Source organism: Octodon degus, unplaced genomic scaffold (genome assembly GCF_000260255.1).
Source record: "Octodon degus isolate 3935 unplaced genomic scaffold, OctDeg1.0 scaffold00286, whole genome shotgun sequence".
Lineage (NCBI taxonomy): Eukaryota > Metazoa > Chordata > Mammalia > Rodentia > Octodontidae > Octodon > Octodon degus.
Window position 1 is genome coordinate 1,341,610 of NW_004524862.1, and position 12,904 is coordinate 1,354,513.

At 47.8% G+C, this 12,904-nt stretch overlaps 1 protein-coding gene across 4 annotated transcripts in view; it reads left to right on the top strand.

The window, feature by feature from the left end:
- The window catches only part of Os9 (OS9, endoplasmic reticulum lectin), a 25,246-nt gene extending 15,150 nt beyond the window's left edge, over positions 1-10,096 (top strand). Inside the window, exons 6-15 of one of the 4 annotated variants that reach the window (XM_023707277.1) lie at positions 4,886-5,096; positions 5,200-5,301; positions 5,510-5,610; positions 5,796-5,853; positions 6,948-7,036; positions 7,173-7,448; positions 7,671-7,860; positions 8,682-8,846; positions 9,013-9,125; positions 9,391-10,096. In XM_023707277.1, the coding sequence (XP_023563045.1) occupies positions 4,886-5,096; positions 5,200-5,301; positions 5,510-5,610; positions 5,796-5,853; positions 6,948-7,036; positions 7,173-7,448; positions 7,671-7,860; positions 8,682-8,846; positions 9,013-9,125; positions 9,391-9,516 (1,431 nt within the window). In that variant the 3' untranslated portion in view covers positions 9,517-10,096. The remainder of the gene's footprint in view (positions 1-4,885; positions 5,097-5,199; positions 5,302-5,509; positions 5,611-5,795; positions 5,854-6,947; positions 7,037-7,172; positions 7,449-7,670; positions 7,861-8,681; positions 8,847-9,012; positions 9,126-9,390) is intronic. The other 3 variants (XM_004647023.2, XM_023707278.1, XM_004647025.2) reach the window with 3 other exon arrangements.
- The last annotated feature ends 2,808 nt before the right edge of the window (positions 10,097-12,904 follow it).

The window sequence follows — 12,904 nt, forward strand, 5'->3', positions numbered from 1 at the left end:
TATAATCAAGCCAAGGGGAGGATCTAACTTAGCAGTAGAATTTTTGTTTACCTGTGTGACATGGATTTGACCCCCGGCACTGAAGGAAAAAGGGAAGGGTTCCAACCTGGCATGCAGCCCACAGCTGCAGTCCCAGCTGCTTAGCAGGCTGAGGCAAGAGGATCATTTGAGTCCACCCTGGGCAACTTATGCCCCTTTCTTCAAAAGATAAAAACTAGGTATGGTGGCACACACCAGTAATCCCAGTGCTTAGGAGGCTGAGGCAGAAGGATTGTAGGTTCAAGGGCAGCCTGGGGGACATAGTGAATGCAAGACCAGCCTATGCCACAGTGTGAGACCCTGTCTCGAAGAAAATAAAAACAAAACATGTACAACCAGAGATAATTGTATAGTAGCCCCCAGATTGTCACCTAGATTCAGCAAACACAGCCAGGCGGTTTCATCTGTCTTCTTGTCTGCCTCCCGCCAATTACTTCACAGACATCAGTTTATTTCACCTATAAATATTTATGTATTTATCTCTAAGAGCTCTTTGTAAAATGTAACCATGTGCCATATCTCTCTCAAAAAATGACAGTTTTATTTTATTTTATTTTTTTAAAGGAACATTTAGGGGACCAGGGATACAGCTCAGTGGCATAAGCGCCTGACTGGCAAGCACAAGGTCTTGAGTTCAATTTTTAATACAGCAAAAAATAAATAAAAAAGAATTTATTTTGGCTCCTAGTGAAAAGAAATAAAATTAAACCAGGCATGGTGGTGCACACATGTGATACACCAGCACCCTGGGAGGCTGGGGCAGAAGGGTCAGAAATGCAAACTCAGTCTAGGGAAATTGGGGACTTAAAAGGTTAAAAATAGAAAAGGTCTGGGGAGGTAGCTTAGTGCGAAGGCTCTGAGTTCAATCCCTCCTGCCACACATACATTTCTCATCATCATGAGATATTCAGTGTTTCTTTTTTTTTTTCAATAGTTTTAATTCTCTTTGATATTGCATATATATGAATGATTATCTTTGACCAAATCCAACTAAGATCTATGTGATACATTTGGTTGTCATGGCTCTTAAATCTGTAATCATGGATAGTCCCATCATTTATTTCCATCATTTATTTTGAAAAAAATGTTAAAAAAAAAACCTGTAGTTTTACATAGTCTGATTTTGCTGATGCTTTTTATAGTGTACTTCTTGGTCTTTTTTTTTTTTTTTTTGAGACAGGGCCTATGTAGTCCAGGCTGGCCTTGAACTCACAGGTATCCTCCTGTCTCAGCCTCCCCAGTGCTGGGATTACGGGTGTGCACCACCGTAGCCAGCATTTTTCAATCTTCCTTTCCTATGGATTTTAGTAAATTGATAGATAGATCTAGGTGGAAAGATAGCTGATCAGATGACAATATCTTTTATTTGCTTTCTGTGTGTGTGTGTGTGTGTGTGTGTGTGTGTGTGTGTGTGTGTGTGTATACAGTGCTGAAGTTTGACACAAGAGCTTACTTTAGGTCCGTGCTGACTAAGCTATATGCTCAGCTCTATTTCCACTCTGAACTATGAGGTTTTTAGAAGTTGCATGACTATATTTTGATTTCTTGTTTAATTATATTGTAGTCAGAGAAATTGTACCACTTAGCCTGAGTCCTTTTAAGTTTGTTGTATGAGGAAAAGGGAAGAATCGAAATATATAATGAACATATACCAATTCCCTGCAATGAGTGTAATAATTGTGTGTATGTAAACATATATGTATATGTAAACATGTACTAATAAAACTTTAAAACCCTGTGCCAAAAAAAAAAAATAAAAAAAAAAAAACCCTGTGCCAGCCAGTTAGCTCAGTGGACCAAAGGGCCTGCTTAGGCAGAGGGGGTTTGATCCCCAGCTTGCCGTGCTGGCCCTGCACCTGGGACGAGCTGAGACAGCAACTAGACTGTGAGACTGGGTATAGTGGTGTGCACTTGTAATCCCAGAGTTTGAGAGGCTGAGAACAGGAGGATCACTACTAGTCCAATCTATGTAGTGAGACCCTGTAGACCCTGTACTAAATACATAAAAAAAGGACTTTAAAACCCTAAAAAATAAAGTAAAGTAAATTTAGTGTATAGTCTGATATACATCAATTTCGGTGAATGTTTCTTTGTACTTTTTTTTTTTTTTTTTGGCGGAACCAGGGATTGAACTCAGGTCCTTGCGCTTGCCAGGCAAGTGCTTATTCCACTGAACTATCTCCCTGGCTCCTGTACTGAAAAGCAACGTGTAGCAAAATGTTGCCTCTTGTGTGGTCTATGTGTACTTTAGGTCATACTTGTTAACTTGTGCTGCTCAAATCTTGTTTATTCCTATTGATTTCACTCCTGCTATAATTGTGGATTTGTGTATTATTCCTTAATAGTCTTTCAGTTTACTCCTTGTCATGCTGTCAGTTGTTGTGCTTTGTGTCTTTGGGGTACCCACTCATTTATTCCACAGATTTTATTAAGTGCTTCTCTGCCCAGCCCTGTGTGGTTACTAGGGATATTTCAGTGAACAAGACGGACAGAAGTCGCTGCTTTAAGTAGGGAAACAGACAGTAATAAGATCAAGAATCACAGTTTTACAGTTACCTTCCTCACAAACTGAAACTTTTAACAGAGAGGTGGGGCCCGGAAGATGGCTCAGTGGAATAAGCACTTCCTTGGCAAGCGCAAGGGCTGTTCAATCCCCGGTTTCGCCAAAAAAAAAAAAAAAAAAAAAAACCAGAGAGGTGATGTTCTCTCATAGTTTTTTAGCCTCTTGTGTGATATCAGAATAGTGAATAGCTTTCCTTGAGTTACTGTTTGTTATAAGTTTCATCCCCTTCCTCTGCCTTTCTTGTGTCCTCTGGGCCTGTTTCCCTCCTTCCCACCTGGCCACATTGTGCTATTCTTACATTTTGCCTTGTTTTTCTTTTTCTTGTGTTTTAAATGTGTTCCCCAAACAGCATATTGGTTTGTTGTTGTTGTTATTGTTGTTGTTTTGCCAGCTCAGCCCGCCCTAAAGGCGGGGCTGGCGCAGCATGTGGTCTCCTGCGCCTGCCTAAGCTTGCCTAAGCAGGTGCTGTACACCCCTGAGCTGTCTCACCAGCCCCCCAAACAGCATATTGTAATTATTTTTTAAATTTTAACTAGTTTGACAGTGTCCTTAAGTGAAGTGTTACTCTATAGCTTTTAACATTTATACATTTTTGTGTGTGAACATATGTTTTCATTTCTTTTCGTACACTATATGCCAAAAGCTAGAACTGGCTAATCATACGGTAGTTCTTTGCTTAAGTTTTTGAGGAAAGGCTGGATTTTTTCCAAACCAATAGCACATTTTAAAATCCTGCTAGTGGTTCATGAGCGTTTCAAGGCCACGAAGATTTACACTTATGTTTTCTATATTTTTTATTTTGTGGTATTGGAAACAGGAATTCATGACCTCATGCTGGCTGGCCAGGTGTCACACACTTACGTTTTCATCTTTCTTTTACATTGAGATCTTTCCCATTAGAGTTAATTTTGTATGCGATATAATAAGGTAGAGATCTACTTACCTTCTCTTTTTTGGTGGGGGGAGATAAAGTTTTGCTATGTAGTCCAGTAAGGCTGATCCCAAAGTCACTGTGTAGTCCAGGTTGTGGCAGTCCTCCTGCCTCCACCTCCAGAGAGCTGGAATTATACCACTTTTGTTCTTTTTTTTTTTTTTTGTCATTTTGATACAGGCTCTCACTGTACAATTCAGGCTGGCCTTGAACTCACTTCGTCGCCATGACTGGCCTCAAATTACAGTGATCCACTGTCTCAGCCTCCCAAGTGCAGGGATTACAAGCATGTGCCACCACACCTGGCCTCCGCCTTCGTTCTTTTACATGCAGATATCCAGTTAAGCCAGGAACATTTGCATATAGACATGGTAATGTATATTTGTAATCCTAGCACTTAGGAGGCTGAGGCAGGAAGACACCAAGAGTTCAAGGTCAGCCTGAACTACATATTGAGATGCTGTGTTAATAACAAGGGGCCAGAAAAATAAATAAATAAAAAACAAGGGGTCAGGAAGATAGCTCAGCAGGTGTAAGTTCATGCCTGGCAAGCACAAGGTCCTGAGTTTGATCTCTGGTACCAAAAAAAAAAAAAAAAAATCCACTAAAATAAATTGTGTTATTTGTTATAAATCCTTAGAAACATTTCCAATGACTAGATGTTTTGTTTTTTAAATTTTCATGAATTATAGCATTTCACTAGAAGTGGGTCAGTGATTCCTCTTGCTGCCATTCCAGAAGTAGAACGTCTCTTTTTTTCTTTTTTTGTTGCAGTGCAGAGGATCAAACCCAGGGTACTGCTCATGCTAGGCAAGTACTCTACCACTGAGCTGCATGCCTGGCCCTTTCTTTTAGTAGTTACTTGGGAAATCATGATGGTGCATTATCTAAAGCCAACACTAATCAATATCTTTACTCTTATTCTGGATGACAGAAGGACCATAGAATTATGTGGAATTGTTTTTTACCATATGGATATATTTTTAAATATGTGTATGTATACATATAAATGTAAGTATATATTGCCATGTATATATAAAGAAAAAAATGAAACAAAAATTTGCTGATTACCTCCTGTTCAGTTGCTTGGGTTCAGTTCCCATTTTCACCACTGGCCAACCTGAACAAACACCTTCACATCATCAAACCTGTTTCTTGAGCCATGAAGTTGAGACACTGATGCCTCCCTTACTAGGTCTGTATAACAGTTAAATGAGCTAATCTATGTAGAGTGCCATGTTCTCAGTACACACAGTGCCTGACACATAGTCCTTAATAAAAGGTAGCTGTTCCAAGAGCGAAAGCCTAGTATGGGCGGTAATTGCATCATATCCTCCTTTGCTGTCCTGCAGTTCCTCTGTGATGAGAGCGCGGGGATTTCTGGAGACTACATTGACCGTGTGGATGAGCCCTTGTCCTGCTCCTACGTGCTGACCATCCGCACGCCCCGGCTGTGCTCCCACCCACTCCTCCGGCCCTCGCCCAGTGCCGCACCACAGGCCATTCTCTGTCACCCCTCCCTGCAGCCTGAGGAGTACAAGGCCTATCTTCAGCAGCAAGAGAGTGAGTGAGGACAAGAGCAAGGGGATGGGGTGAGGCAGGCTGTAGGTCTGTGCCCCCGTCCTACTCTTACCCTGTTTTTCAACAGACTCAAAACAACATGAAGACTCAAAACAACATGAAGAGAAAATCACAGAGGAGCTGCAAGACCTGGACTCCCAAATGTGGAGTGAGACCAGGCCTGGGGTATTGCCCCCAAAGAGAGAAGGTAGGACCTGTTTTCACCCATTGCATAGAACTGGCCTGACTTCTTCCATTCCTCAAATCTCACTGACCTGGACCGACTGGTCGGGCTGGACTGAAAGGTTACCATGGGCCCTAACCCCTTGGTAACAGAGGTGGACATGTACTCCATCCCGTGGGCTCCCTTCCTTTCTCCCCTCCTTTCATATTCCCTCCTGTCCTGTGGGTGTCAGGTGTAAGCCCAGCCAAGGAGGACAGTAAAGAATCAGATTTCTGGAAGATGCTTCATGAGCCAGAGGACCAGGCCCCAGCAGGGGAGGAGCCAGAGGCTGAGGTGAGAGCCCGTTCCACGGCGGCCACTTTGCTACTGAGGTTAGGGGCTTTGGGGTTGGTGGGTCCCTCACATGGAGGTCATGACGAGGTAACCGGCGAGAGATGCATAGCTCTCCCCAGAGCAACAGCTTGAAGAGTGTGGCGGGCATACAGGCTTTTGTACTCAAGCCTGTTCTTTCTCCTCGGCAGGAACAGTACCTAAACCTTGAGGCTGCAGCAGATCCAGCTCCAGGCCCTCCAGATGGTGAGTCGATCCTTCCTGTCTCCTTCACTGCAGAAATGTATTTTAGGGCTGGCAGCTGTGGGGGTGGCTGGTAGAGCTAAACACCAGAGGGAGGTTAGGCAGTCAGGCCATCAGGAAATTCCTTCTCTTCTTGTTGGACTGGGGGTTGAACGCGGGGCCTGTGCGTGGTGAGCAGGTACTCCACCACTGAGCTATGTAGCCCCAGGGAAATGATTTTTACCTGAGTTGGTCGTCTTTGTCACAGCAACACTATTTGAGGGAAGTGGTGGGGCGCCCCCGCTCCACCACTACTGACTTCAGACTCCTGGGCAACTTCACTTACCCATTAAATGGGAGTAATAAAGTCAGGCGTGGTGGCCCATGCCTGTAATCACAGTGCTCAGCAGGCTGAGGCAGGAGGATGGCTGAGAGCTCAAGGTCAGCCTGGGCTACCAACAAATGCAAGGCCAGCCTGAACTATGTCTCTAAAACAAACAGTAATAAACCCCTAAGGGATTGTGAGATTAAATGAAAATGTACCTATAATTTATAACAGAATGCTGGTAACTTAGTGCTAGACAGCAAATGCTTAGAATATATGAGAGGGGTAGAACAGGTTCCAGGGACGATAAGACCTTAGCCCGAGAATCTTTCATAGTCCTAAACGTTGGAGTTTTGCTTTTTTTTTTTTTGGCAGAACCAGGGATTGAACTCAGGCCCTTGCACTTGCCAGGCAAGTGTGTATTCTACTGAGCCATTTCCCCAGGCCTGGACTTTTTTTTTGGAACCGGGGATTGAACTCAGGCCCTCGTGCTTGCCAGGGAAGCACTTATTCCACTGAGCCATCTCCCCGGCCCCTGGACTTTTGTTTTTTGCAAAATGTACCTTAGAAAGGCACAGAAGAGTGGACACTTAGCTCTTATTAGCACCTCCTCCCCCAGTGAGCCAATCACCATGGACAGGGCTGTCTGGCTGGAGTGTCTACTCCATCTCACTTACCAGGCAGCTAGCTGCTGAAGGCAGAGACCATGTCCCTCCTTGGTCTGTCTGTGGCCTCTTAGGAATCAAAAGAGAATTTAAAGCACAACAGGTCTATGCCTATTCTCTCATCTCAGATTTTCAGAACAACGTACAGGTCAAAGTCATTCGGAGTCCTTCAGACTTGATTCGATTGATAGAGGAGCTGAAAGGCGGGACAAAAAAGGTATAGCCCCTCCAAGCCGGCTCTGTTCTGCACTATTCCTGAGTCCCTTGCCTCCACACCCTGCCCATGTTTGTGCTCCACGGTGTGGTTAGGAAACCCCAGACCTGCCTGTCTTCTTCTCCCCAACCCCTGCCAGGGGAAGCCGATCACAGGCCAGGAGCAGGCTGGAGAGGAGGCTGTAGAGGCCTCTCCCCCGGAGCCAGAGGTGAAGGCCAAGGGTGACACTGAGCGTCAGAGTGCAGTGGAAGAGGAGGACAGTGATGAGGAGGCAGAGGAAGACGCGGATGAACGGCAATTACTGGGAGAATTCGAGAAGGAGCTGGAAGGGATGCTGCTTCCATCAGACCGCGAGCGCCTCCGTGCTGAGGTGAAGGCTGGCATGGAGCGGGAGCTGGAGAACATCGTCCAGGAGGTGAGTGTGGCGCTGCCTGCTCCTGGGGATAGGGTCAGGGCAACAGCAGCACCTGCCCAGCTCAGGACCCGAGCATGGTGATGGTTTACTTCATTTGAAAAGGGCAGTGAGGAAAGGAGGTTGGAGATAGGGCTGAGACCCAGACATGGACTGTCCTATGGGGTGTAACTCATGGGCCTCAACTGCCCTCCCCTTGACTCCACCCCGACTCGGGCATTCCAGACAGAGAAGGAGCTGAACTCTGATGTGCTGAAGAAAGAATCAGAACGTGAGCGGGCAATACTGGCTCTGACCTCCACTGTCAACAAACTCATGAAAAAACTGGAGGAAAAACAGAGTCCTGAGCTGGTGAAGAAGTATAAGAAAAGGAAGGTTGTCCCTAGAAAGCCTCTCCCATCACCCCACTCTACAGGTGAGGACAGGGGGACAAGAAGGAGTAGTCAGGTCGGTTTCTCTGTCCCTCTGCTGGTACTCTTCCCAGAGGGCACTACATCTTCTCTCCTCCCAGAGTGCACTTCTCTTCCCGCCTCCTAAAGGAGCTTCTTTCCACCACTGACCTTCCTGTGTTGGTCACTCCTGGTTGTCCTTTGGCAAAGCTGCTTTTCGAGTGTATCTGTTGTGATGGTTGGTTTTTCCTGTGCCCCAGTGCTTAGCACTTGCCTGGCATGTAGATATGGACTGAATGGTGATGAGCCTAAGCACTGGTGCTCACCCATCTGGGACACATGCAGCCATCAGCAGCTGGGACTCTGCCCTGGGAAAGGACCCAGCTGTCAGGTAGCCAGCCACACTGGAGCCACCAGCCTGCACACACTCGAAGTCACTCTTCTTCTTGCATGCCTTTGTGTCCATTCCACAGGTGGCTGTAGATGTGGAGACCAGATATTTCAAACAGAACATTGAAAGGTCTCTATAAAGTCACAGCATATGGAGGACCAAACCAGTTTTCCAAGTTACACCATAAAGCTTCTTTGCTGGTGCAGGTAGTCTAGTTCTTGCTCTCAGAAAAGTCACTTCCTTCTGATGAGGAGACTTACTGAGTGGGCTACAGTAAAAGGCTAAAGTTAGTGGCAGAGGTGCTTTTTTTTTTCTTGAGCCCCAGTTCACATATGTGCTGAGATGGAATAGCCATGCAGAGCAAAAGCACGCTGATGGCTTGGGAGAGGTGACCACCACCGCCCTTAACTCTGGAGTCATGGCTCTGCTTTGTCTCCCTGTGTCTCCCCCTCTAAGAGGAGGATCCTGAGCACAGAGTCCGGGTCCGGGTCACCAAGCTCCGTCATGCAGGCCCCAATCAGGATCTGACTGTCCTCGAGATGAAACGGGAAAACCCACAGCTGAAACAAATCGAGGGGCTGGTGAAAGAACTGCTGGAGAGGGAGGGACTCACGGCCGAAGGTGGGCCCTGGAGGGCGCTGGCTAAGAGCTGTTGGAAGGGCTTGCCACTGATGTGGAGGGCTGGGTCACGGTGGACTGGAAATCTCAGCTGGGGCCCCAGGGGGGCAGGGGGCCCACTCACGACTCCCAGGCTCCCTTCCTCACTGTCCACACTGCTGCTTTCTAGGGAAGATTGAAATCAAAATCATCCGACCTGGGGCTGAGGGTGCCGAGGAGGATGGACGTTGGCTGACCGATGAGGACACAAAAAGCCTCAAGGAGATTTTCTTCAATATCTTGGTGAGGTACCCTACCTCAGACCCTGACCCTCCATCCTTCCTAGGCCAGGCCTGCTGTGTCCCAGAGTCACAGGGTCTCTGCCAAGCTTTGCTGCATACTGAGCTTCAGTGTCCTGTCCCAGGGAGGTCCCGTACTCTGGCAGCTCCTGGGAGGCTGGATCATTCCGCCTAGCCTCCCTGACTGCCAGTCTCAGAGCTCCCTGGTCTGGAAGCACCTGGCACTTCCCTTACTCTCCATCAGCAACTCTGGCTGCCCTTCCTTCCAGGTGCAGGGAGCTGAAGAGGCCCACAAAGAGCGACAGCGGCAGAAAGACCTGGAGAGCAATTACCGCCGAGTGTGGGGCTCCAGAGATGGTGAGGGCGCGGGAGACCTGGACGAGTTTGACTTTTGAGACACCACAGCAACGTGTTCTGACTAGCCTTGCTTCCTCACCTCTCTCCTGGTCCTTAAAGGGAAAACATCAGAGAACAGCAGAGTTGTGGGCACCTCCAGGGAGTAGAAGGCCCTGGGGCCAGTGCTGCAAAACCCGATAAGAGCCACCCAAGGCCTCCCCTGGGCTGTGGCTTCTGCTCTCTCAGGCTGTCCCATGTGCCCTTCATTTTCTCCTCGGCTTTCCTTGTTGGTGTCCCCTGACATGTTGGCTCTTTCTTCTTCCTACCTAGAGACTCGTTAAGACCCTGTGTGTGAGCAGGGTAAGGAAAGTGGGGTAGTAAAGTAGGCCCAAAGAAGCAGAGTGCCCGCCCTGCCCTGTCGCTGTCTGGAGTTGCTTTACCCTCTTTGGAATCAGCTTGGGATGTCCTCCCGTCCCATCCCCACTGTGCTCCTGAGCTGAGGAGTCCTCACCTCTGCTGCTGAGGAACTGGGAGACCTTTGCATAGCTCTTCCAATGCAGTCCCAGCTCAAAGGGGGTGCAGAAGCATCCGCCGTGTTCTTCAACAATCAGGTTTCTAAATAAAGAACTGGACCACCAATCCATCCGCCTTCTTGGGGAGGGGGCAGGTGGACGGCTCTCATGGGAGGTTTGTGCATGGCTCCACACTGCCCAGTGGGGTGATGGGACACCGGCCTGCTGAACAGAGCCACCTGGCTCAGCAAGACTTAGCAGTTCGTGGCAAGGGCATTGCTGTCACTCCTTTTCCTCATTTATAGTATTTCTCTTTATTTTTGTTCAAGCCACGGCCAGGGAAGAGCTCTTCCCACTGAGCTGCACCCCTAATCCAGTTCCCTGCCTGTGCTCTACCTCTTTACCCTAAAAGGCAGAATGCACATCAGAGGTGCCCCCACAAGCTATCCCAGTGTCCTGCTGAACTCTCCCTGCTGATTCAGCTTGCCAGCCACACCCCCTCGCCCCCCTACACTGCTTGTCAGCTCTGCTACCCCTGTACTCCATTCCCCAGAACCAGCCACACTCTACTGTGCTGTGCCCAGCGAGGCCTATGCCTACATGTGCCAGTTTCTTGGGCCGACTCCCCCATAGCTTTCCTTCCATCTCCCATTGTAGAGGACACGACCTCTGGCTCCCCAACTAGGAGGTGTATAGCCTTCCTGCTGAAGACTCCACTGCCTGAGACAGGGAAGTCAGGACAGGGAAGAGGCCTGAGAACACACAGTGCCTTGTCTCCAAATGTGGAAAGCAAGGAATTCAGTTATGAGAGTTGCATAAGACCTTGTTGAATGTAGATGAAGTTTAGATTATTTGTTAATATTTATTTATTTTGCGGTACTGGGGGTTGAGCTCAGGACCCTGTGCCTGCCAAGCAGGCCCTTATTCTACTGAGCTATCTCCCTGGCCCCTGTTCATATTTATTTTATGGTACTGGAGATTGAACTCAGAGCCTTTGCACTGAGCTACACCCCGTGTTTTTTTGTTGTTTAATTTTAAGACGGGATCTTGGACCGGGGAGATGGCTTAGTAGAATAAGTGCTTGTCTGACAAGCACAAGCGCTTGAGTTCAATCCCCGATTCCGAGAAAAAGAAAAAAGGATCTTACTAAGTTGATAAATTGCCACAACTAAGTTTAAACTTAAGACCCTCCTGCTTCAGCCTCATGAGAGCTGGGATTACAGGCCTGCACCACAACACCCAACTATGTAACCTTTCGAATGCTATTTCTTCATCAGTGCCTAACAGCACCAGCCTCATAGGACAGTGGAGGGGACCGAGAGTGTGTAGTGCTCATCACAGAGGACCTGGCCCACAGTAAGTATGCACTGACTCCTAAACCAGCTGGTGAATCTTGGAGAGATGAGCACCAGGAAGCAAGAGCTCATCAGAAACCACCAAAGTATTTGAAACAGGAAGTGGGGGAACCTGGGGCAGGTTTCTCTTCTGTTTGACAGGGACAGAGTCTCAGCATGGCCAGAGAACCAAATTCTGGAAACCTCACTGTATTTAATCATTCTGTACTTTTGATAATAAATTCCTTTTTACTTTCCTTTGGCTTTTGGCAAAATGCCCATGTAGGTCACTCTGCCCTAGCTGTGCTAAGGCAAACAAAAGGGAAAGAAGGGTGTGTGGCAGATGGCAGCCAGGAGGGGGTAGTGCCAGGGCCAGGGGATGGCAACAGGAGCCTAAGCAAGGAAACCAAAGGCAGGCTGGGGGGCCTTCGCCCCCTTCTAGGGTCCCGATGTAGCTGAAGGCCTGATGTTCTGTCACCCCTCCCACTTACGAGACCAACGATGCAGCCCACTTTGCAAAAGGAGCTAGCAGATTACTTAGTGATGGAATTTGCTGCAGGTTTTGCTTGCCTTTTTTTTTTTTTTCTTACTGGCTAGGGATTAAAGGACCTTCCCACACATCCCTTCATAGGCAATTTCATTCACACCAGTGTCTGTTTCCTTCCCACACTGGCTTTTGTCACAAGGAAGGAGTGTGGAGAACAAGTGAGGGAATCCAGGGTCTGAGCGGAAGGTCTTCCTTGGTGACCCCCTTCCTCTCTGCCAGGTCACATACCCGAGTCTACCTCGCCCTATATAATGCTACTGTGCTGCAACGTCCTTTTTGTCAGCTAACTGGCACACCTGCAGTTTAATCTTGGCGCTGGAGAACACCAGTGGTTGGAAACATTTCTACCCAAGGTGGATGACAATATTTGGTAGTCATGCCCAATCTCTGCTAGTTATTTGCCTAATACCACATAAGTGTCTCAGGGAGACACTTGCACCTGCACATGAGAAACAGGCTATGTCCCCAAGCTCAGCCACTATGAGCAGGGTGGTGACAGAGATGGTCAGCACAGAGCTTGTGACCATACAGTCTCCTGGGCAGCCTCTGGTGTGCGATAGTCCATCCCTACCCTCCCTGGAATCCAACCATGGCCAGAAAAAGGAATTCTGTTATCTCTTCTGGTACCTGGTGCTCAAGGGTAATAAACTACCCTAGAGAAGCCCTTCCTTGGACTGTCACACCTACCAGATAGCCTCAGAGCAGATAGTGTGAGTAAACAGATGCCACTGAGGGCAAGTGCCCAAGGCCCCTAGCTAGGGAGCAGAGGGCCAGGCTCAAGGTTCTATGTTTCTGTTCTTAACCCAAGTGACCGCATCTTCTCACTCTGGCCACACAGGCCTGTCCACTCCTCTAAACATACACCAACTCTTGCCTAGAACTGGAGTCATCTTGCAAGTACGGCTTTTCTGATCCCACAGACCTCACGTGCTCCCACCAGTCCACCTATGTCCATCATATGAACCCTTGTACAAGGTGGGACTTCCATGCCCTCGAGTACTGCTCCACCACTGGCCCATTCCCCGCTCCAGTTCCCCACCTAGACCAAGGTCAT